The sequence below is a fragment of the Panthera uncia genome, chromosome A2, assembly GCF_023721935.1.
Source record: "Panthera uncia isolate 11264 chromosome A2, Puncia_PCG_1.0, whole genome shotgun sequence".
NCBI classification, from domain to species: Eukaryota; Metazoa; Chordata; class Mammalia; order Carnivora; family Felidae; genus Panthera; species Panthera uncia.
In genome coordinates, this window is record NC_064816.1 from 24,574,245 (window position 1) to 24,598,444 (window position 24,200).

General features: G+C 37.6%; 1 protein-coding gene and 1 pseudogene across 1 annotated transcript; both read right to left on the reverse strand.

Moving 5' to 3' along the window:
• Nucleotides 1–354: 354 nt before the first annotated feature.
• On the reverse strand, nucleotides 355–21,887 carry ARF4 (ADP ribosylation factor 4). The gene is made up of 6 exons (XM_049640768.1): nucleotides 21,484–21,887; nucleotides 12,601–12,681; nucleotides 12,003–12,112; nucleotides 6,442–6,513; nucleotides 3,094–3,219; nucleotides 355–1,315 (listed from the first exon to the last, which is right to left on the reverse strand). The coding sequence occupies exons 1-6, from the start codon at nucleotides 21,548–21,550 to the stop codon at nucleotides 1,229–1,231; spliced, it is 543 nt and encodes a 180-aa protein (XP_049496725.1). The 5' UTR covers nucleotides 21,551–21,887; the 3' UTR covers nucleotides 355–1,228.
• Nucleotides 3,226–6,434, reverse strand: LOC125929508 (centromere protein H-like; annotated as a pseudogene).
• Nucleotides 21,888–24,200: the final 2,313 nt, after the last annotated feature.

A 24,200-nucleotide genomic window follows, 5' to 3' on the forward strand; every position in this document is an offset into this window, starting at 1 on the left:
CTGCCATGCAAACAGCACTTGCATTTTTTAAAAGCTAACATCGGTTGTGAAACAAAACACATGCATACATGCTTTTGGGGCAGTTCATTTTATTACAGCTTTTGCCTCCTTATCTGAGTTTAGAAATGTACAATGTCAAACTCTATTTTATTAAAAGAAACTAAAATTTGAAGTTGCTCCCCATCACACTGTTATATACATGATAGCAACCTGTATTTTATTTCCACTGTAAACAATTAGTAAATTCACGGAGACCTGGATTACTGTTCACAAAATGTAATATATGCAAATTAACTTCGCTAAATAAGAAAATCCATTTCAAACATCTTCAAGACTCAAGAAGAACACGCACAGTAACATATTTTTATCATTTTATTAGGAAGAATTCCAAATGGGTTATGAAGAAAACTTACTGAGTTTGATGAGTTTTCCAAAAACTCTTAATGAAGATATGTTCACCAATAAACAATAAAACATCAGCAGAACTATCATATACTGGGCAAAGAGTCAGGCTGATACCAAAAAGCAACATGCAACATAAAAAAGATACAATATAAAGGAAGACAATCTGCTGGGTATTAAAAAATCATCTCAATATGAACTCTTTGCAACCAGCACAGAACTAATTAGCTATCAAATCCAAACCACACTAAGGTAAGCTTGGCTGATGAAAAGCCAGGATTCAATAATGGGGAGAAAATAGAAGGTCCTCAGTGCAAGAGATCTGAATAGTGTTTTGGAGCATTTCCCTGGCTGGTACAAGCAGGATTAGAAAATCTTTTTGGCAAGGGAGAAAAATAAATACAAATGGAATGCTACATTTTTTTAAATCAGCAGACTGTCCCAGGAATGATAAAGGTATCAGTAAAGTAGCAAGGGGATAACTTTAAAACGTTATTTCTTGTGGGCTCAAAAAACATTCAAAACGGATTTATTTAAAGGTGTCACAATAGCTATGTCCAGGCATTTAGGCTTAAGAGAAATAAAATTAAAAGAGGACACTTTTTTTCCCAAGTTAAGGAGAATTTCTTTAAAACCAAGCATATTGCTAAATAGCAATATTATACTTGGCAAACAATAATTGGCAACAAAATAAGTTTAAACGCTGTAATATTCTGCCCAAACCAGTCCCAGATACTGTTTAATAACCAAGATGCAAACTAATTTTGTTGTAACAAGCCTAGACCAATTCTATCAAATGTGTCCTTGGTTAGATATCCAGTTTCATTTAACGTTTTGAAAGCTCATTTGACAGCCAGTCAAGTCCCTCATACAGACCAGTTCCTTGTGTAGCACAAGTGGCTTGAACATACCACTGTAAAGAAAGAACAAAAAATACGTGATTAACAGAATACTATATATAACCACAGTCTTTAAAATTTCTTAATCAGAAAATTAAATACTTCCTCCCAAATGCCCAAGGTATTACTTAGTCAGCAGTTACCATAAATGTATAGGAAAAAAGTAAATGAAAAAATTAATATATAAAACTATAGGAATAATGGCATAAATACATTAAAGTTTGCATCTTACAAATGTTTAATTTTACAATGGTCTCACTAACTATATTGATTAGGAGTGTTCTAATACATGCTTCTCACAAACTCTTGCCACATTTAAATCTACTCCTACTGATTCATTATTAGATTTAATCAATGATCTAGTCCTTAATCCGAAAAGAACATTTATAGGAAGATTAGTAACTAAGTACCCACCAGGTCCTTATAACCCTCGTTTCCCATAAAACTAAGTTCAAAGTACAGAAGGCAAAATTTTGAAAAAAGTAGGAGCTGCTGATAGAGGCAGGCTTTTCAGATAACTTCACTATCTGTATGTAGTCTCATGTATTCTAAAAAGTTCCACTTTTTAAAATGGTAATGAATCATATCTCAGTAACTGCATGAAATACCATGAAAAGCTAACAAAGAGCAAGAAAAAGATCTAGAAAGCAATTTCATTACCTTGAAGGATAGTTTATTTTTAATACTTTACTGACTAGTTTTATTCTACCTTACAATAAGGACTTCGCTTTAATATTGCAAGTTCAATGCAAGTATACAATGCTACCAATAATTATTTGAATATCAAACACCCAGAAACCTAGAAGGCTGGGAAAAGGCATAAATTATTATCTTCACAGCACTGGAAACTGGTAGCATTTACAGTTTATCTTGTTTAAATCATCCTGGGACATCTCAAACATACTATACAGTTATTGCCACAGCACAGTATTTACCTTGTTGACAAGTATTTCCCAGTATTTAAATCACTGACCTAAACAAGCTACTGGAGAACAAGTATAACATGTCTTATAATTTTTTTTAAAGTTTATTTATTTTTGAGAGAGAGACAGAGCACGAGGGTGTGGGGGCTGGGCGAGAAAGAGAGGGAGACATAGAATCCAAAGCAGGCTCCGGCTCTGAGCAGTCAGCACAGAACCCAACGCAGGGCTTGAACCCATGAACCACGAGATCATGATCTGAGCCAAAGTCAGACACTCAACCGACTGAGCCACCCAGGCACCCCTCTTACAATTTTAAATTCAAAACTTGTTTAATGTCATAATTATAGTTCACAAGCTTTTGATGTTAACAGGCAAACAGTAAAAAATAGTATTATCTAAAATATGGCTGCTAAATACTGCAGTTTTAATAAGAAAACCAAATTACAAAATACTTGCTGCAAAGCTATTTAAAAGATTTTAAATTAAAATTAACAATATCAATAATCTTTATATAATTCTCATCAAGTACAATTTTCTCATAAAGTATTTATCAATACTAAATGGTTTGAGGGTAAAGTTAATAAAAATCAAAATAAAGGTATCTAAACATTTGGATCCTTAAAGGATAAATATTAAATGTTAAAAAATGGAGAAGATATTAAAGAAGTTTAAAATTGAACACACACTTACAAAAGCCTGAAAGGACTCGTGTCTGTAAACAAGAGTATATTACTGTATTTTTTTAAATGATGTGCTCATTATCTATTCAAAAGGGACAATTACTTAATATGTATTTAAACTGAATACGTGCTTAAACAATTAAACTATTAATTCTAATAGGAGGTTAATACAAATCTCCAAATACTTACTGTTCTGTTACGAAGAGACTGAAGACCTAATTTATCTGTCATTTCACTGATGGCCATAGCATTTGGCAAATCCTGTTTGTTTGCAAAAAGCAGCAACACTGCATCTTGCAACTCATCTTCCTGAAGCTGGAAATAAAAGCTGAGAGTATAACAACTAACAAACTGGAACTCAATTATTGTCACAAAGGAGGGAAAACACTGTCTTCCTATATATATCACTTATTCAACATTAAATACGTTATTAAACATCAACATAATTTCACTACATGAAGTTCATACACGCTTAACAACTTAAACCTCATACCCTTCAATTTTTAAATCCCCAGCAAATAATCATATGCCTTTCAAGTAAAGCAAAACTATTTTTCAAGCCAATCATCCTGCACTCCATTAAAGTAGATCATTTATTTCAGCTTTCATGATCATCCATTAAGAGTCAGGATTGGCAAGGACCAGAAACACAAATGGGAATATGTATTTACGGCAGAATCTTATGGTACTCAGTAGTAAAGTTATTGAGAGGATTCTTTTTGGACTTGTATTCCTTTCCAGCCGGCTGGACCATACACCAGTAGGACAACAAAACAATGATTATGGTATTAGCAGTATCATGAAAAATACAAGAACACAAGAGTATGTTACAATAGGAAATAATATAAGAGTAAATAAGTAAAAGTATATAGAAGCTGGCAGGCATGAGTACTGACACATGACACAACATGGACCAGCCCTGAAAACTTATGTTAAGTGAAAAGTAACAAAAAGTTAAAAAAGACCACATATTGTATGATTCTATTTATATGAATGTCTAGAATAGGCATATACACATTAAAGTAAATTAGTGGTTGTAAGGGCTGGGGGTATGGGGTGGAGTAGGGGAAGGAATGGGGAATAGTTCTACAGAATTTCTTTCTGGGTCAATGAAAATGTTCTAAAAAATTAGACTGTGGTAATGTGTGCATAATTCTGTATACTAAAAACCAGTAACTTACACATTTTAAATGAGTGAAGTTTATGGTATGTGAATTGTATCTTGATAAAGCTGTTTACAAAAAGAGTAGAAGGGGTGATATTTAACTCATCAGACAAACTACCAGTGACTTAGTTACACATCTATTGGCACAATGGCTTTACAAACTGCACCACAGTCTTAGAAGTAATGAACGAGAATTAAGATTTCATTTCAGTAAATATTTTATGGCTACACCATGAAACCATGACAAGGTGCCTCTAGCAAGATTCCTCAATAAATTTTCACAATATAAATACAGCTGACCCTTGAACAACTTGGGTTTGAACTGTGTAGGTCAATTTATACATGGATTTTTTGCAGTACATTACTGTAAACACATTTTCTCTTATAATTTCCTTAGCAATTTTATCTAGCTTACTTTGTTGTAAAAATCTAGTATATGATACATACAATATTTGAAATATGTGTTAACTGTTATCGGTCAACAGTAGGCTATTACTATATTACTACTTAAGTTTTTTTGTGTGAGATAAATCTAAAATGAGATTTATTTCAATAAAATACAACTGATGGTTGAAAAAGAATTGAGATATGAATATCCTTTTCTAATTTTTCTAATATTTTAGTTGACGGACAAATGCACAGAAACATTCCAACTGACAGTTGGGATTGCCAGGAACATTGTAGAAAAAAGGTCCACGTTCAGCAGAAAGCTGGATTACAGGTCTTTTGGGACCCTTCCAACCCTAAGATTTTCAGATTCTTTTAGAGTATGCCAGTCACTTTAAATATATTTAAAACAACAGATTTCATGTTATAGCGTGAAGCTACAAAAAACTGCAGGTATTAGAAGAGTTCCAAAAACACTAAAAAATGTTTACTCCAAATTTGCTATTTAAATGACCTATCAAAGACTGAAACAAAAAATGACACAATGGAATTCTTATTAGATCATGGTGTGATTCTTCTCAAGCTGTAGAACAGGCTCTTTAAAGGTAAAATCCTCTGCCCAACTGCTTTACTCCCTAAATGAGGTTTTGGAACACATGTTGAATAAATGTGTATCTCTAATTTGTAGGTTTTGTTGTATTGGCTTTATCTTGTCTGAATTTTCCATATTGTCCCAAATCATCTTTCTGTTTACTCTTTTCAGTCTGTATTTCCAAAAGCTTACTTTCTGAAGCTTGTTTTAATTGTAATCTCTTCTTCCCAACATCAAGCAGTTTTTCCTCCAAATCCCAGATTCCTGGTGTGATTTCATTATTAATTTAGCTTTAGTACATGTTTCATGTGATCCATGAGCACACTTGGGGTTAATTTTCTCCAGATTTTTTTTAAGTGCAGTCGAAAGTTGCATCCTGTCTAACACAAGCTTTTTCACTTCAAAAGCAATTTTCCAGGTCTTTAATTTTAGCTTCAATTTGCTTATCTTGCATGATTTGTTCTACTAGAGTTTTGTTTTTATTTTTTTCATTTACATGAACCACTGAGTTATATTCCAAGAGTTTTTTTGTCTGTGCTCTCAGCCTGAGCAGAAGGGTCGAGCGGTCCTTGGTCCCTGGGCTGCACCACCTGGGCGCCGGTGGCCTGTGCTGCCCGCCTTCCCCACCTCCTGCTCTGGAGTCCAAGGGCTTGGCGGCCGCTTGCTCTTCAGGCTGCTTCTCCATTGTGACTGGCAGGAAGAGCTACCACCTGGGATGGGAAGATGCGGCCTCAGGAGCCAATATTCCCACCACTAAACTGTAGCCCGGAAAAGCAGCAGTTTTTGAGGATTCAAAAGTAATATGTGGATTTTCAACTGTACATATGGGTGGGTGGGGCTTGAGCTGGCACCCTTAATCCCCTTAATCCCCATGCTGCTCAAAGGTCAACTGTGTATGAAAACAATCGGATACATGGCAAAGCCAAAATACCATCATCAACTGAAATACTACTACCTTCAGGTAGAATTCTTTATCATGGCTACTATTACAAAACATTTCAAAGTATTGGTTATACAGGAACAGCACAGAGAAAACCGAACCCAATGACCTTGCAAATAAGGGATTTGAACCAAGATTCTTACATCACAAAAGTTTCAAAACCATAGATTTTTTATCTATGAAATAAAGGACTGGACTAATGGAAACATCCTCAACCAGAGACCTATATCACCCATGGAGCACTCTAAAAAGCTGAGCCTTCTTCTCAACTTAATGAAGTAGCTACTCTTCTGTGTGTTTTTTAAAAAGCTCTGCCGGAGACTTTTACGTGCATGGTTCTTTCTAGAAAAATTCATTTCTGTAATCTAATCACAGTATGGTACCAACCACTAACAATACCGCTGTCACCCTGAAAAACATCTTGCAAACAAAAGATTTAAAAAATATCCTTACCATTTTCTGCAGCTCTTCAGCTCCTTCCTGAATTCTTTCACGATCATTACTATCTACCACAAAAATAAGACCCTGGGGAAAAATTGTGTAAATAAATTGTTAACAGTTAACTTTAAAGGAGACACTAAATATAAAACATAAGTACAAGCAGAAAAACCATACTAAGTTAAACGTTAAGGAAGACAATGTCTCCTTATTAATAGAAAAAAAAAAAGGAACAGGGCCCTAAGTACTAAAAATGATTTGAGCACTATTTGTGATTTTAACTTATGTTATTTAAAAAAAAAAATCTTGGGGCCCTGGGTGGCTCAATTGGTTAAGCGTCTAACTTTGGCTCAGGTCATCTCATGGTTCATGTTTGAGCCCTGCAATTTGGCTCTGCACTGACAGCTCGGAGCCTGCAGCCTACTTTGGATTCTGTGTCTCCCCTTCCTCTCCGCCCCTCCCTGCTTGTGTTCGCTCTCAAAAATAAACATTCAAAAAAATATAAAATAAAAATCTTACTCTTAACCAGTTGATCACTTTTTTCAACTACACTAAGAATAAATTTTATCCCTCTTACCTCACACAGGAAAGCATAGATGGGAACAAAAGATAAAAGAATAAACCAAAGACTATAAAGATCCATGAATTTACTAACTGAATTAGCTTATTCAGTCAAAGGCAAGCACAAAGTGCTTTAAAAAAAAAGAGGGGGAAGACGCACCCTACAGTAGTTGTTTGTTTTTTTTTTTTAACGTCTATTTTTGAGAGACCGAGAAAGAGAACACGAGCAAGGGAGAGCAGAGAGAGAGGGAGACACAAAATCCCAAGCAGGTTCTAGGCTCTGAGCTGTCAGCACAGACATGAGGCCTGAACTCACAAACTGTGAGATCACAACCTGAGCTGAAATCCAATGCTTAACCAACTGAGCCACTCAGGCGCCCCTACAGTTTTTATAGGCTTCACAGGAAAAATCAGTTCTGCTCCATAATGTTGTTGACCTATCAAAATAAGAAGACTTTTTTTTTTTTTTTTAAGTTAAGCTCAATGTGGGGCTTGAACTCACAACCCTGAGATCAAGAGTCCCACAGACTGAGTCAGCCAGGTGCCTTCAGATATGAAATTCTTTTTTTATTTTTTAAAATTTTTATTTATTTTTGAGAGAGAGTGAGTGTACATGCGAGCAATGTACAATGGACAGAGAAGGTGCGGGGGGGACAGCTGACAGCATAGAGCCTGATGCAGGCTCGAACCCACAAACTGCGAAACCATAACCTGAGCCAAAGTTGGACACTCAACCCACTGAGCCACAAAATTCTTAACAAAAAGAAAAATAGTAACCATTCTTATTGATATTCACAAATATTAAAATTCCATGCTAGAAAAGAAATGGAATTAAGGGAACAGTTAAGACTTCTCTAAAAACTTTCAAATGGAAAAGTAGAAAATTTTCAACTGGAGTAAGAAAGAGAGGGCAGATTACCTTGATAGCTTTGTTAAAATCTATTCCTATTAATACTAAAGTGATTACTTTAAAAATTATTCTCCCTACAACCCTAACCATTGAAGTATTTCTGGTCATTTGTCACTTTAGCACAAACTGTCTTGTGCTTATTTATGTCAGTAACTTGATTAAATCCACTGAGACCACAAAATCCACTTAAGGCAAAGGGCTACATTATTTTCTATTTACCCCTCAGGACCACCACAGTACTAAGCTTGCCAGGTTTACCAAATATTTATTTTAGGCTATGGTCATTAAATAACAATTTCCTTTGGTCTAGCAAATTTCAAACCCATTTCCTTTATCTCTGCTGGAAACCATCATTTTAAACATCCTAACCATTGAAAATACTTCTGGTGCTATGAGAGCCAGTATGGCATAATGGAAAGATAACCAAATTCAAATCTCAAGACTATTTATTATATGAATTATCTAATCCTTGAACATGTCTCCTCTTTTATAAAACAAGGCCATCAACTTTATAAGCCAGTTAAATGTAATCATAGAGGCACAAAAAGAATCTAGCATCGTACTTGAGTTATCACAGGCATTTAGGAAAAGTTGTCTCCTTCCTCTTCTATTCCAAAAGCCATTCCTTTTTTATAATTTCTTTTTTAACATTTATTTATTATTGAGAGACAGAGAGACACAGAGCATGAGCAGGGAAGGGGGCAGAGAGAGCGGGAGACACAGAATCCGAAGCAGGCTCCAGGCTCTGAGCTGTCAGCACAGAGCCTGACATGGGGCTCAAACTCACAAACTGCGAGATCATGACCTGAGCTGAAGTCAGACGCTTAACCGACTGAGCCACCCAGGCGCCCCAAAAGCCATTCCTTTTTAGAATCTACCCTTTGGAAGAGGCAATGCCTCCAAAAGGGATCTAATTTTATCTGGATTACTAACAACCCATTTTTATTCTCTTTTAAAATGTAGGGGCACCTGGGTGGCTCAGCTGGTTAGGAGTCCAACTCTTGATTTCAGATCAGGTTATGACCTCAAGCACTGGGTGTGGAACCTGCTTGAGATTCATATTCTCTCTCTCTCTCTCTCTCTCTCTCTCTCTCTCTCTCTCTGTCTCCCTCTGTCTCCCTCTGCCTTCCCCACCCCCCGCGTCCTGCACACAAGTGTGCTAATAAGAAATTGTTAATTAAAAATAAAATAAAATGTAAAATAATGCTATCAGTCCCAAAGTAACACTACTGGGAGAGAGAAGTATTTCAGCAATAAATTCAAAGTTATTCACTTCCTGGGACAACCCAGAATCAAGAATGTAGAAAAGCTAGGATTCTAAAGATAAGTTCCGCTACAGTAAGAAAAAACTACCTAAAAGGGCAAGTATTTACTTATTTAGAATAGCAAAATAATTGGAATTGTCTAATGAGGGAAGAGCAATTTACTACAACAAACACTGTGTCCTGGCTTGTTAAAAAAGTTACAAGCATGGTTAAATGCTATTAGTTTCTTTTACATTTTATAGCTAAAAGAACTAACCAGGAATGCTAGAAAAACTGGTGTTAAGAGCTTAGCTGAGATTACATCAGGTAACACATAAAACTTTCTCCTACAGGAATGGGTTCTCAAGGAAAAAGTACTTGGGACTTTTGATTATAAAGTGATCTAAAGAGGCCAGGAATGGGTCTAATCTCAATTAAGAGCTCAAAAGTAAGTTACAAAGCATTGTAAACAAATCTAGAATAACATTAGGGTTACTCTTGGTCAAGAATAACAAATTACGAATTAGCAAAGCTTTACTTCATCCCTAATTTTACTTCAAAAACATCTTTCCTAAATGAAAGGACTATGACTTGCTTTACAATAATCTAAAAGGTGAATTACATAAGAGAGGAATATCAATTAAACAATACTGGCTATATCCTAATAATTGAAGTTGGGTAACAGAGATGTGGAAGTTTATATGCCATTCTCTCTACTTTTGCATACATTTGACAATTTCCATAATAAAGTTTTTTTAAGCATGTGACTCTTATCAAAATAGCTTTTTAAAAAAAAATGTTTATTTTTGAGAGAAAGAGAGAGAGAGAGAGAGAGAGAGAGAGCAAGCAGGGAAGGGGGAGAGGGAAAGGAAGACAGAGAATCCAAAGCAGTGCAGAGCCTGACACAGGGCTCGAACCCACAAACCGCGAGATCATGACCTGAGCCAGTCAGAAGCCCAACCGAGCCACCCAGGTGCCCCTCAAAATAACTTTTCTAATCACAGCTAATGAACAGAAACATTCTTATTTTTAAATAAAAAAGCATGTTATTTACTGGACATGACATACTACTTAAACCTGGTAGTTCCAGCCACTCATGTAGGGTATTCACTGCCACCTGGTGGCAATATACCTCACTTGCATACAATGTTTTATGAGTTGGAGACCAAGAATGACCTGCGCAAATCTTACACATATGAAGTGTTGGTAACATCACACATTACTTACAAAATGTTATCAACTCCGGTAATAAACAAAAACTGATGAGAAACTTCTCCTGTGGTAGAAAACACAAGTGAGTGGGGTGCCTAGCTGGCTCAGTCGGTTAAGTGTCTGACTTTGGCTCAGGTCATGATCTCACAGTTCGTGGGTTCGAGCCCCACATTGGGCTCTGTGCTGAACACTTTCTCAGAGCCTGAAGCCTGCTTCGGATTCTGTCTCCTTCTCTGTCTCTGCCCCTCCTCCACTCGCACTCTGCCTCACTCTGTCTCTCAAAAATAAATAAATGTAAAAAATAAAAAAAAATTTTAAAGAAAACACAAGTGAGTTGGAACAAGTTTAAAGAGACATGTAGAACAAGAACCACCTCTCCGGTCTTAGGTAAGTTATTCCAAGCTTCAGCTTGCTCCTATATAAGAGTTAGCCTAGAGTAATGGTTTTCATGAGGGAGCAATTTTGTCCCCAGAGGGTATTTTGCAATATGTGAAGATATTTTTGGTTACTGCAACTGGGTGGGGTGGGGTTTGCTACTGGCACCTAGTGGGTAGAGGACAGGGATGCTGCTAAACATCCTACGATGCAGAGAGCCAACAATAGTTACTCAGCCCAAAATGTCAACAGTGTTGCTGCTGAAAAAACTTATTGTAACAGAGCCTTGCTCTTCAAAGTAAGGTCCTAAACCAACAGCATCAGTACTACCACTGGAGAACCTGCTAGAAATGCAGAATCTCAGGCCTTGGGGCACCTGGGTGGCTCAGTTAAGCGTCTGACTCTTGGTTTCAGCTCAGGTCATGATCTCACGATTCATGGGTTCAAGCCTTGCATCAGGCTCTGTGTTGGCAGCATGGAGCCTGCTTGGGATTCATTCTCTCGCCCTCTTTCTGCCCCTTCCCTCCTCGTGCTCTCTCAAAATAAATAAATATTAAAAAAAAAAAAAAAAAAAGAATATCAGGCCTTAGCCAGGCCCTACTAAACTGATCTGTAAATACCCAGGTGATTCATATGCACATCAAAGTCTGAGAAGCATTACTGATACACAGTTTGTATCTACAGAAATTTCAAGTCAAGTTAACGATCAGCACTTTGGGATTTTTTTTAAAGCTCCCCAGGTGAATTCTAATGTGGAGCCAAATTTGAGAACTCCTACTCTACAGGATTACTAACGTCTCTCCCATGCCACCATTATATATACTACGTGAAAATATAAAAATATAAACCAACAAGGTAGATCTACATTAATTTTTTTTCCTACTGTATTTTAATAAACACTTAATGGGGCTAAATTAAGGAATATTAATTACCCTTTATTCATTAAAAATTATAATGATAAAGTTATACAGACCTTACTTTCTAGACTAAGAACAAAACCAACTACTGATGAGACATCTAATTTAATCTTGAAAATCATCCCCCCCAACAACTAATCTTCCAAAATATTGTTATGATGGCTATGTAAATCTTCCACATTGGGTAATTTAGCCTTCAAAGGCATAAGTGAGAGAGTTCACTGAAGAAGACGTAAGCAATGATAAGAATGCCAACTCAAAGAGTAAACACCAACACCCAAATAGTAGACAGTAACAGAAACTTTAAAGCATGAAACATATAAAGAAAAGTTATACAAACTGTACAGCATTCCTTACCTGGGTATTTTGGAAGTAATGCCTCCAGAGAGGCCTAATTTTATCTTGACCACCAACATCCCATACCGTGAAACAAATGTTCTTATATTCTACTGTTTCCACATTAAAACCTACAAAGAAAAAAAAGACAGTGGTGCAAAATGTCATAAAGAAAACAGACCCCTTTATTGTGAATTGCCTCAGAATTGCTTTTTTAAAGTCCTACTAGATAATTAACAAACTTAAAAAGAATCTAAGCCAGTTATAATGATAGATATATGCCACAGGACATTTATCCAAACCCACAGAATGCACAAAACCAAAAGTTAACCGTAAGGTAGACCATGGACTTTAGATGATTATAATGTGTCAGTGGGGTTCATCAATTATAACAAATGTACCACTCAAATGAGTGATGTTGATAAAGGGAGAAACTATATATACATGAGGGTAGGGAGTATATGGGAAATCTCTGTACCCTCCTCTCAATTTATCTGCAAACATAAAGCTGCTCTAAAAAATAAACCTTAAAAAACTGTTTCAAAATTAAACCATATTCTATTTCACTTTATAACATACTACTATGATATAAATTAAACTCATCTGTAAACTTTCTTACCAATGGTAGGAATGGTGGTGACTATCTCCCCTAACTTCAGTTTATACAGAATGGTCGTCTTGCCAGCAGCATCCAATCCAACTAGAAAAAGACATTATAGATTTTAAATCTAGACTAAAAGCACATACTAAGAATTAATTCTACAATAAATTCATAGTTTGAAAGCAAAAGTCAACTGGACAAGGCACAAATGAGTTAGAAATGAAATTACTTCATTTCTGATCCCCAAGAGCAACATTTGCTACACAAAGCCTTTCCGTTTTTCTTTCTAGACCTAGAGAGACAACATGTAGTAGTGAAAAGAAAAGAGTATCAGGCTGACTCAGGCTCTAGTCTCTAGATTTGCTTTGCCACAAACTAGTTAACTGCCTTTAAACAAGTCACTCTAGAAAACGGAGACCAGAGAAATTAGGTATAAAACAAGGAGAGACTGAATCATTTAATCTAAGATCTTTTCCAATTCAAGTTCTTATTAATTCTACGAACTACTCTCATTTTTAAAAACACAAGTCACAAACTGAATCGGAAAACACACAAAAACAAGTGAATAAAGGAGCGCCTGGGTGGCTTAGTCTGTTAAACATCCGACTCTTGATATCGGCTCAGATCATGATACCAGGGTGGTGGGGATTGAGTCCTACTTGGACTCTCTCTCTCCCTCTGCCCTGTTCCCTCATTTGCATGCTCACCCTAAAAAAACCTTTTTTTTTAATTAAAAAATTCAAAAAATGGGGGTGCGTGAGCAGTTCAATCGGTTAAGCATCCAACCTCAGCTCAGGTCACGATCTCACTGTTCGTGGGTTCAAGCCCCACGTCAGGCTCTGTGCTGACAGCTGAAGAGCCTGGAGCCTGCTTTGGATTCTGTGTCTCCCTCTCTCTCTCTCTCTGCCCCTCCCCCACTCATGCTCTCTGTCTCTTAAAAAAATGAATAAACATTAAAAAACATTAAAAAATATTAAAAAATAAAAAAATTAAAAAGTGAATAAAAATTATCTTTAAAAAATATATAACCATGCCCTAGTATCCAAAGGAAGATGGGGCCAATTTTACCCCTATTTATATCCATTCCTACATCAAATGCACAGAAATGAGAACACAAGATTGGTTAATTTGGGTAACCAAATAGCCCTATTATATTCACCTCCAATGTAACTAATGTCTAAATTCTTTAAATGACTCCTTTGAGGCAGATACAAGTAGGGAAGAATGCGCTTATTTCTGAAGAAAAAAAATCCATACTGGAACAAGATGGTATATTTCTTTATTACACTGATAGTAATGAGCAAATTAAATGTTCATTCTAAGTATGAATCTCTCAAAACCTGCATATTCTACATTGTTTGCTAAACCCTTCCAAATGAAAGGCCAATATCTAATAGCCTCATCGAATTTATCACTATTCCAAGGACATCACATTTGCCCACCTAGATTTACACTATCCCAGATTTTGAAATGAGTTCAACTGAGTATTGATTTAAGCAAGGATGCTTTCTAAATATTTAAATCAAAGCATGACTTGGCACATTAACAAATGCTATTAAGTTGAAAAAACAGAGAAATCACCCCACTTACCTAAAACAGACCTAAAGGCCACAGGCAATTTCAGACCTCCTGTACCCATGTAACAACCGTTTCTTTTTTTAAAAAAAAATTTTTTTTAACGTTTATTCACTTTTGAGAGACAGAGAGACAGAGCACGAGCAGAGCAAGATCATAACGTGAGCCAAAGTCGACGCTCAACCAACTGAGCCACCCAGGTGCCCCGTAACAACCGTTTCTGCTCTATACCCTACAAAGGTAGCTTTAAGATCTCTCTGGACACTCAAGCAATTTATATCTTTATATCTTGTGTCCTCTAATCAAATGGTGTTCCCTACTTCTTCATACTCAGATATTCAGGTTTATTCTTTCCAAAATACTATGACACTTACTAGTCAGAGTGAGCAGCCAAGCCCTCACTCACAGGCATAAGAAAAACCACTGGCACCAGGAGGGGTTTTGTTTTTTGAGTATGGGACAGTATCAAAAAAAATCAGGAAACCTAATTCTAAAATATACACAAAGAAACAAAAGAAACTGCCTCAAATTTGACACCTTCAGTAAAAATACAGAAAATGAAGAGTAGAACAAAATGATGGGTTCCTTGTTCAAAAAAGCGGTCTCTTGGAAGAGTCCTTCTCAGGTGATTTTGATAAAAAAAAAAAAAGTTTTTAAATGTTTATTTTTAACAGAGAGAGAGACACACACACATGCACACACAGCACAAGTGGGGGAGGGGCAGAGAGAGAGGGAGACACAGAATCCAAAGCAGGGTCCAGGCTCTGAGCTTGATGGTGGGGCTCGCATCAAACTCACGAGCTGTTAGATCATGACCTGAGCCTTAAGTCGGACACTTAACCGACTGAGCCACCCAGACACCCCTTAATCAAATTTTAAAATAAAGCAAAATTCACCCTTAAGTAACTGAGTCAAAATATGATTAAACCCAAGTCAGAAGAAGTGAAACTGAGATACTGATTAGAAAAAACACGAGGGGCACCTGAGTGGCTCAGTTGGTTAAGCATCAGACTCTTGATCTCAGCTCAGGTCTTGATCTCAGGGTTATGAGTTCAAGTCCCAAGTTGGGCTTCATGCCCAACGTAAAATAATAATAATAATATTTAAAAATACATTTATTTAAAAGAAAGAACAAACGAACATGAGTTAGGTTTCAGAACTATGGCACATGCCAATCAAACTGAGTCAAACTGAACCTCACACCATCACTGAAACAATTTAAATACAAAAATACTAACAAGGAATGGAAGAAACCCAAGACAAATTATGATTATATAACTATCTTAAGTTCTAGAAAAGCAGAGGTAACCCAATTTTTTTAAATGAAAGCGTTACACCCACTCATGTACATAACTAATATTCTTCTATTTCTACAGTTAGAATTTTACACAATAAACATGCGTTACTTTCATTTAAAAAAAATCCCAAATAGCAGATTTCCTTTATTAATATGTTGGACTGGTTACATTTCCTAATGAATCTATCAGGAAGATGACTGCTTTAAGAGCCTTGAATATATTTTTTATGACTATTTTTAATAAAAAAAATAAGGGAAGGAGTATTTACAAAATAATGCAACCATAAGGCTTTTTCAGCAAGTTATTTTTATTTTATTTTTTTAATTTTTTTTTTTTTGAGACAGAGAGAGACAGAGCATGAACAGGGGAGGGGCAGAGAGAGGGAGACACAGAATCCAAAACAGGCTCCAGGCTCCAAGCTGTCAGCACAGAGCCCGACACGGGGTCTCGAACTCATGGACGGTGAGATCATGACCTGAGCCGAAGTCGGACGCTCAACCGACCAAGCCACCCAGGCGCCCCTCAGCAAGTTATTTTTAAAATAAAAATTGTGGGGTGCCTGAGTGGCTCAGGCAGTTAAGTGGCCAGCTCTTGGTTTCAGCTCAGGTCACAATATCAAGGTTCATGGGATTGAGCCCCAAATCATGCTTTGTCCTGACAGTAGGGAGACTGCTTGGGATTCTTTCTTTCCTTCTTCCCTTCCTTCCTTCCTTCCTTCCTTCCTTCCTTCCTTCCTCTCTCTTTCTCTCCCCCCCCCCGCCGCCCTTCCCCAACTTGCACCATGCTCTCTCTCAAAATAAGTAAAACTTTAAAAACTGTAGACAACAATTAAATGGCTCACAGCCACATATAAGATTTTTAAATCACCAGAGTTTCTTTTGAGTTGCACCCAAAATAATAGTGTTGTAATAAATGCAAAGCAGAAGTTTTTAAAAAGAAATTTCTACTGCGAGATTAAAGATGCATAAATTAATGTGCTCCATCACTTAAAACTCACTGTACAGTTCTTTACTCAAAAATGTGTTGATCTAACAATTTTGCACTACTTTAGTCATTTCTTAGGTATTTCCTTAATGTGGCAATATTTGGCAATGAGATTTCTCCACAAAATGAAACTATAACCAATTCTCAACTAGCCAAGATAAGACTCTAATCTGTACATTCCAGTAATGTCCTCCCTCCCTTCCACCCCCATAAACAAGTCACTGTATTGAAAGATATACTGGAATTACTTGTTCTCCTTAACTGAACCTGCACTTTGACCAAAGTATTAACAGCAGCAAAACTACCCCCAAAATCTTTACCAATCGTTAAAAAGTATGTCTACTAAAATGTAGCAGCAAAAAATATTCTAAGTTAAAGAAGCTAGATCCCAGTGATCTTTACTTAAGGAAAAAAAATGCAAAAAAGAGACTTAGATGAAAAAAGTGTATTTTCAGATGGGTAAAATTTCACATAGGATTATTTCTTCTTCATGTTTTCTTTTATCTTGAAAATTTTCTACACGAAAGCTTGAAATCAACTTCACAATTATTTTAAAATAATTTAAATTGAGTGCTTACTGTGTTTTGAGCACAACATTGGGTGGATTCCACACATTTTTATAATATAAATCTCACAACTATCCTCCATTTTTCACACACAGCATCTAAGGTTCAGAAATGTCCCCAGAATCACAGGAGTAGAACAGGTATGCAATACCACAAGTCTTATAGAGAAATTAGATCTCTCATTCAAAGCTGATGGGAATGTAAATGGTGTAGCTGATTTGGAAAAGTTTTGTCAGCTCCTCAAAATGTTAAATATAGTTAACACAGAACCCGACAATTAAAATCATATGCCCATACAAAAACTTGTTTTCAAACGTTCACAGCAGCATTACTCATAAGAGCCAAAACGTGGAAACGATCAAACTTCCATCAAATGATGAATGGATAAACAAAATGTGGTATGTTCATATTATGGAATTACTCTTCAGCCATAAAAAGGAATGAAGTACTGAAACATGCTATGAGCTTTGAAAACATTATGCTAAGTGAAAGAAGCTAGATACTAAAGGACATATATTGTATGGTAACATTATGTTAACTATCATGGACACACAAATCCATAGAAACTAAAAGTACATGACTGGTTGCAGAAAGAACTGGGGAAGAAGGGGAACAGTAACTGCTAACGGGTATAGAGTGTCTTTCTAGGCTGATTAAAATGTTCTAGAATTAAAACTGGTGGTGGTGACACAAGTTTGTGAATACAGTAAAACCTCTGAATTGTATACTTTAAAGGGATAAATTTTATGTTACATGAATTGCATCTCAACTTTTTAATTAAAAGAAAAACAAAAAAACCCCCGAAGTATAGGCCAAAGCTCTCAAAAGATATTTATATATTGCTACCCTGCCTTTAGTTTTCTCTGATGGACACACTGTATCTTAAAAGGTATTTTATCTAATTCCTCAGAAGTTTGACCATCAAACCTGAAAGCGAGGCTGCCAGGTGAAAAGAAAAATTATAATAAGCTTAAGTTTTACTTCTATCCAATACATCAGAAGTATGTGCACTTTGATCAATGTGTTAATTAGCAGCAAATTATCAGTTGAAAGCCATTTGCAATAATGCCAGAAGGTGCATCTAAAAATTGTTGTATCAACTTCTAGTGGCATCAAACTAAAGACTTTTGCCTTTTCTGTTTCCTTAAATCACATAACTAATCAAAAGGGCTTTTTTTTTAAGCCTGATAATTATGTGTTCAACCAATGACCTGAGAAAATGCTAATATGCTAAGTCAAAAAGAGAGAACAGAAATATCCTCTCAAAAGCCTGAAAGTAAATATAATAAATGTTAACAACAGTGAAATGGTGGAATTATAGTTATCACTTTATTCTTTTCTCATATTTTTAAAATTTAACAAAAAGGACATGTTGTTTTTATTTATTTATTTTTTAACGTTTATTTTTGAGAGAGAGAGACAGAGAGACAGAGTGTGAGCAGTGGAGGGGCAGAGAGAAAGGGAGACACAGAATCCGAAGCAGGATCTGAGCTGCCAGCAGAGCCCGACGCGGGGCTCAAACTCATGAGCTGTGAGATATGACCTGAGCCAAAGTCGGATGCTCAACCAAATAAGCAACCCAGGTGCCCCAGGACATGTTATTTCTAGAATGAGGACAAAAAAAAATTAAAAATCACACAAGAAGTGTATTTACAAAATATGCTAGGGAAAAAGCATGAAATGCCACTCCTCAGCTTGAAGCCTCATTTAAAATATTAGTAACATTTTTCAAATTGGCAAATAGAGGAACCTCCCGTGCCACCCCCAAAAAAACAGTCACAGTCACATATAAGGCAATACAAAATTATACCGTAATTAGCAATCTTTTAGAAAGCAACATTTTTTCCACCTTTTCAATAGCAAGAAACTTTCAAGTTCAAAGAGTGCAGGATTAATAATTCCTCTATAGAACCTACATTAGTGTTTTCCAATGTAAACAAAACTTGGGGGAGTCATCTACAAAAGTACATCTTACCACAGATCAAGACACTGGAGATCAGTCTAAAAATAAGATAATGCAGGGCTACATGAGAAATCTAAGATGGAAATTGGTCATCTTTGAATTTAAGCTCAATAATATAATTCACGAGTGATTTCCCCAAACAAAAAAAAACTATACAATTTCTGCCAATCTATACATTACATTTGAAACACTGTATTGGTTTTTAATTACTTAACTACAAGCTGTAACTTCAAACATCTTTTAAAATTACTTGAACTTTCTGGGAGAACACGTGTAGGAATAAAATTTTAAACTTAACAGTAATTTGGCAAACCAGACTCATGAGCTAACTACTACCATCTTTCAATAACACTTTAAAATGATAAAGTCTGAAAGTCACTTACTCAAGAAGGTATGAATTTCATGTGAACCTTATAAAGGAAAACAAAGCCCACATACCTGCCAGCGAACATTAATATGAAAACAAACAACAAAAAAACCCAATTAACTCCTAATTCTTAAACTTGAGTGGGGCCTGCCCCATTCACCTTAAGAGTGATTATTTATGCAGACACTCATAAAGCTAGACCAAAAAAAAAAAAAAAAATCATTTATCAAACTTCCAAATCACCTCTTTCCCTACCCACACACATATCCTTCCAAGGTTATGCTTCATCTGCTGAGTTACTATAAAAGTTGACCTTGTGACTGAAGTGTTTTTAATCAAGGAAATCTGATTATCCCAAAACTAAACTGCAAAACAAGTATAGGAAACCTGAGCAATAAAACATTTAACATAAAATGAGTCCATTCCAAATCATGACTTCGATCCCTTGCAAAGTTAAATACTTTTTCATTTTCTTTCAGTCATTATTTTTTAGGGGTAGGGGGAGAAATGCTCCTCTAATATAGTAAATTTAGGAAAGTTCTTAGAGCATAATTCTACCTTTCTTCTCCCTCTGAAACTTTTAGCCATCACAGAAAACTTAGAATGTGAAACAGCAATTGGTTTAGAATGTATCTTAAGTAAAAGGACCAACTTAGTACATTTCCAGGAACACAACTAGGTACTAATTTCTTTAAGGAACAGCCTGGAAATTCATTTATCACAGTCCAAAGTCCTCCCAATGACTTCAGATCTTTTTCAGACTGTCAATTTTCAGCCACCTTAAAAACTTAATATGCTTGTCCTCCTTTAAAAAATTGTCTCTAAAAAATGAAATCTAAGAAACTTTTAAAGAGAAAACATTTGGACATCTTTCTGAATGAATTATTAACAATTGTTCCACGAACTGTGAAGAAGCTGGAATAACAGTTAAGTGAAAAAAGACCTAAATGTGTATGTCCTTAACCTTCATACACCTCCAATTACTGAATCTTGCTTTGGAAAACTTTCAGTGGTAGGAGAACTAGAAAATAAAACTTCCTCCCCACTGTGGAAAATCTAACGAACCGACAAGTTTCAACGTTTAAAGTTAGAGGGCTCCTTGTGGCATTACTCAGGCCCACACAGCTTAGCTGTGATGTAGAGACTACTCACAGCAATATGGGGGAGGGGTTGCTCCTATCACCCAAGTGACATGCAAGCCTCTTCTCCCTCAGCTGGAATAACTAAAAACAGAAAAGCTGGCACCGAAAAGCAGTGTTTTAAAAGCCTATTTCCCAAACAATTAAAAAAAAAACAAAAACCCGCTTTGTAACTGTTATTTAACAAGGCTACCCTAAAGTTGAGTGTCGGGATGTTCAGTTACTGGAAATTTGTTACCGGCTTAAAAAAAAAAAATAGCTTTAAAAGTTTTTTTTTCATTAAACCTTAGTCAGCTAGATAAAAATCAATTGAAAACCAAAGAGCATAAACCAAATATATTTAGTTTTTGAGAATGGCCAAAAGATAAGGGGACATTAATAAGGAAAAGAAATAAATACGAAATGGAATCCAGCGCGAAGTTTGGCGAAGTGAGCGCTGAGGACTCCGGACTCTTCTGAAACCTTGGGTGCTCCCTGACCACCGCTCTGGGCCTGGTCACTTCCTGGCCCGGCCGGCTCCGGGCTCCTGGCGACGGCTCGCTCACATACCACTGGAGTGTGCAGAGTGTGTACACGGTGCAGAAAGGGGGAGGAGGAAGGCTAGAGTTGTTCTGCCTCACTTCGGACCGCTGCCCACACCGGAGAAGAGACGAGCCAGACCGCACTCTCAGAATGGGCCTCGCCAGTGTCTTCCGGGCTTAGCGAGATGGGAGTTCGCTTTCCCCACATCTGCGCCCGATCTTGTGTAGCTTTCAGTAAGATCAAGTAGAGAAAACCACAGCCACAAGGAAGAAACCTTGCCCCGCGGCCCTGTCCAGTCCTGGGGCGACCGCCCACCTTTCGCCCCATTGTTCCCCGTTAAGAATTCCTCCTGACCCCGAGCCCGCCGCCCCTCCCCCACCACCGCGGGCGGAGGGGCAAACAGGCCCCAAGGCGGCCCCTAGCACCCAGACCCGGCCTTACCCGATCCCTGCTGGGGCCTGCCCTCGGTTCTCGGCCCCTCACTCACCCATCAAAATGCGCATCTGCTTCTTGCCGAAGAGGCGGGAGAAAAGGGAGGAGATGGTGAGGCCCATGGCAGTAGTGGCACTTGCGATGGGCAGGAGCAGAAGGGGTTTTGGGGCGTCCCCGGGCCTTCTCTTTTCACTCTCCCGACAAACTGAGCGAAGGAAGACGGGCTGAAGGAGAAAGAAGGCGACAGACACGGCTCGCTGGCCGGCGTGTCGGACGAAGCTCCAGAGCAAGAATTAACGGGGCGAGGACCTGCTCGACGACTGGCGCGGCAGCTCCGGTTCTGGCGTTTTAGGCTTTTGCTATGCCACGTCACGCGGTAGCCGCGGCTACTCCGGCGGCGGCCCGGCCCCTCCAACGCGGACAGAATCGCGTCACCGCCGCCCCAACCCCCTGCGCTTCCGGTGCTGCCTGAACCACTGCGCCTGCGCACGAAAGGGATTGGCCAACTTCGGGGACGCGATTCTCTGGCAGTTGTCTCCTCCCGGACGTGGACCATCGGGGCGACGCCAGTTAGCACATGCGTACTGGGAGACGGACAAAGTCCCACAATGCCCTGGCTGGTCACTTCCAATCAGAGTCTAGGCGAGACGCTTCCGCCCGGATAAATACTTTCAGGAGGCTGTTGTCCTTACTTCCGGAAAGGCGCTCTGTGCATTGTGGGTTAGGAAGTGAACCTTTTCTTCCTGCCTTTGAGCGACCTACTCTTAAACTGAATGCCCGCTGCGGACTCCCCCGTCCACGAAAGTACACGTTTCGTGCGCAGCACTAGGCACTTCCCCTAGTGGAGAAGTGAAGACGGGCCCTGCTTTTCCAGGAGATAAGTGGTTAAAAGCTGTCCTGCAGAGATAGAGGCTGTGGCCTAGACGCATTGACCTCTCCGCTCCAGGTCGTAATGAACATCCCCTAATCTTATGTCAAGATGAGATAGCTGTGAGACATTTTCATCGACTAGTGCAGCTTTTTAAAGAGAAGCCAACGAGGAAGGATTGTTTTTCGTGTACCTTTTCTCTCTCTGAACCCTGGAAAGCTTATTTCTTATTTTGAGAAAGTGGAAAGCCTTCTCACTTTGAAAAATATTTCTGATCTTGGGGCACCTAGGTGGCTCAGTCGGTTAAGCCTCGACTTACTTCCGACTTGTCTTGGGTCATGATCTCTCTCCCGGTCTGTGGGTTGGAGCTGTGCTGATGGCTCAGAGCCTGGAGCCTGCTTCAGATTCTGTGTCTCCCTCTCTCTCTGCCCCTCCCCACCTTTCGTTCTGTCTCTCAAAAATAAACATTAAAAAAATTAATATTTATAAAATTAATGTTTTCCTGATTACAAAATAAGGTATATATCTTATAAAATTTTTTTTAAAAGCACGTTCCCCATAATCTTCGCCACATCACCATTTCCTCTACACCGTTTTGCAGTTTAGGATTAGTAGCTCCTCCTACCTACACCTCTGTACCTTAGTTAAGTCCCCATCACCAGCCCTTCAGATCTGTTTAACTCCCTTGGAAAATATTTTATTGATCTCACTAGATGAATTACTCAGGCTCAAAGAATCATAGCCTCTCTTCATTGTTACGATTTCACACTTAATATTATTGACAAACTTCCTCCCTTTCCTCCACCCTTGTCTGAAAGCGCTGAGAAGCCAGGACCCTAGTCCGTTTTTATGTATCATTGTATTCCCCGGAGTTGGCACACCATGACACTCAAATATGGTTGAGTGATAGAGGGATGGCTGAATACACTGTTATAGCCATACTATGTAATACTATCAGAAGTTAGAATAATACAGAATTATATATTCTAATGAAAAGGTCTCCAAGACACAGCTAGTGGAAAATACCAAATGATGACTAAGCAGTGTGAAACAATATAAAAGTGTGGATTTCCCCTGTGTGTGTGTGTGTGTGTGTGTGTGTGTGTGTGTGTGTGTGTAAATGCAGAATAAGAATTTTGAAGTGGAATCTGTTGTGGTGATAGAGGTTACCTGTTTATCCTGTTTGGAGGGAGGAGGGGATCATTCCCAGAAGTGAGGGAACCTGGTTTTGCTGTAGTAGTCAAAAGAGAGCTTAGTCTGTACTTTAACATTTTTGCTTTATTGAAATATAATTTGTACATGCAATAAAATTCACCAATTTTAACTGTACAATTGTATGAATATAAACATGTATACAGTAGCAGAGCCAATACCATTATCATATCAATCATTTTTAATACCCCCAAAAGTTCCCTCATACTCCTTTATACTCATCCTCTTCCCTTACCTTCAGCCCTTGGCCAAACACTGGTCCTTCCCCAAATTTCATATAAATGAAACCATACAGTATGTATGTAGTCTTTTGTGTATGGCTTTTTTCTCCTAGCATAATGATTTTGAGATTGATCTATGTTATAGTGTGTATCAATAGTTTGTTCTTTTTCACTGCTGAGTGGTATTCCACTGTGGATATACAATTTCTTTATCCGTTCACCAAGTGATAGGCTTTGGGTCATTTAAAGTATTGAGATTTAAGGAATAAGACTGAACACTTGAGTACAAGTGTTTGTATATCTGTATTAATTTATTTTTACAAGAAGTATCCATGCATTGCTTTCATAATTTAAAAAGTAATCTTTGAATTTGATTAATGAGTCAACCACTGTTTGACATAAGTTCTTCCACATTTTCCTCCATGAAATACTAACATGTCTACATAAATGTTAATGGGATTTTATACTGCT

What these genes read in the sequence shown, in the direction of transcription:
- ARF4 (XM_049640768.1), bottom strand. Translation starts at nt 21,550, where the DNA reads ATGGGCCTCACCATCTCCTCCCTTTTCTCCCGCCTCTTCGGCAAGAAG. An exon ending in GCAGATGCGCATTTTGATGG is followed by an intron (nt 12,682 to 21,483) that starts GTGAGTGAGGGG and finishes GTCTTTTTCTAG; the next exon opens with TTGGATTGGATGCTGCTGGC. An exon ending in CTGAAGAGCTGCAGAAAATG is followed by an intron (nt 3,220 to 6,441) that starts GTAAGGATATTT and finishes TTTTATTTCCAG; the next exon opens with CTTCAGGAAGATGAGTTGCA.